General features: G+C 57.2%; 1 protein-coding gene across 1 annotated transcript in view; it reads left to right on the top strand.

Moving 5' to 3' along the window:
• PLCH2 (phospholipase C, eta 2) overlaps positions 1-339 on the top strand; it is a 29,696-nt gene extending 29,357 nt beyond the window's left edge. Inside the window, exon 23 of the mRNA XM_010143306.1 lies at positions 4-339. Within this exon, the coding sequence (XP_010141608.1) occupies positions 4-339 (336 nt within the window). The remainder of the gene's footprint in view (positions 1-3) is intronic.

Here is a 339-nt window from a genome sequence, read left to right as displayed (position 1 = left end):
CAGCAGGAGAACGATATCACTTCCCCCATCAGTCTTGATCCAGCTGAATCTGAAGAGGAAGGGGAGAGCTTGGGACTCCTCCGCAGGTCTTCGTCCCGCAGCCAGAGCAGGGTGCGGTACATTGCCAACAGGGCTAAGCAAGCTCAGGAGAGACAGCGGCTGCAAAGCCTCGGCCAGCTCGGTGGGAGCCCCATCGAGGAGAGGGGGAATCCCGAGGGAGCCTGCAGCGTGGCGAAAGCGGTTTGTACGGATGTAGCTTCTCCTGCCACGGTTACATCCCAGCCTAAGAACCAGACTGATAACGCTGACACAGAAGTCTTCTTTATGCTGAAACTGTAG

The sequence above is a fragment of the Buceros rhinoceros genome, unplaced genomic scaffold, assembly GCF_000710305.1.
Source record: "Buceros rhinoceros silvestris isolate BGI_N320 unplaced genomic scaffold, ASM71030v1 scaffold16729, whole genome shotgun sequence".
Taxonomy (NCBI): domain Eukaryota; kingdom Metazoa; phylum Chordata; class Aves; order Bucerotiformes; family Bucerotidae; genus Buceros; species Buceros rhinoceros.
This window is presented reverse-complemented; position numbering and strand designations above follow the sequence as displayed.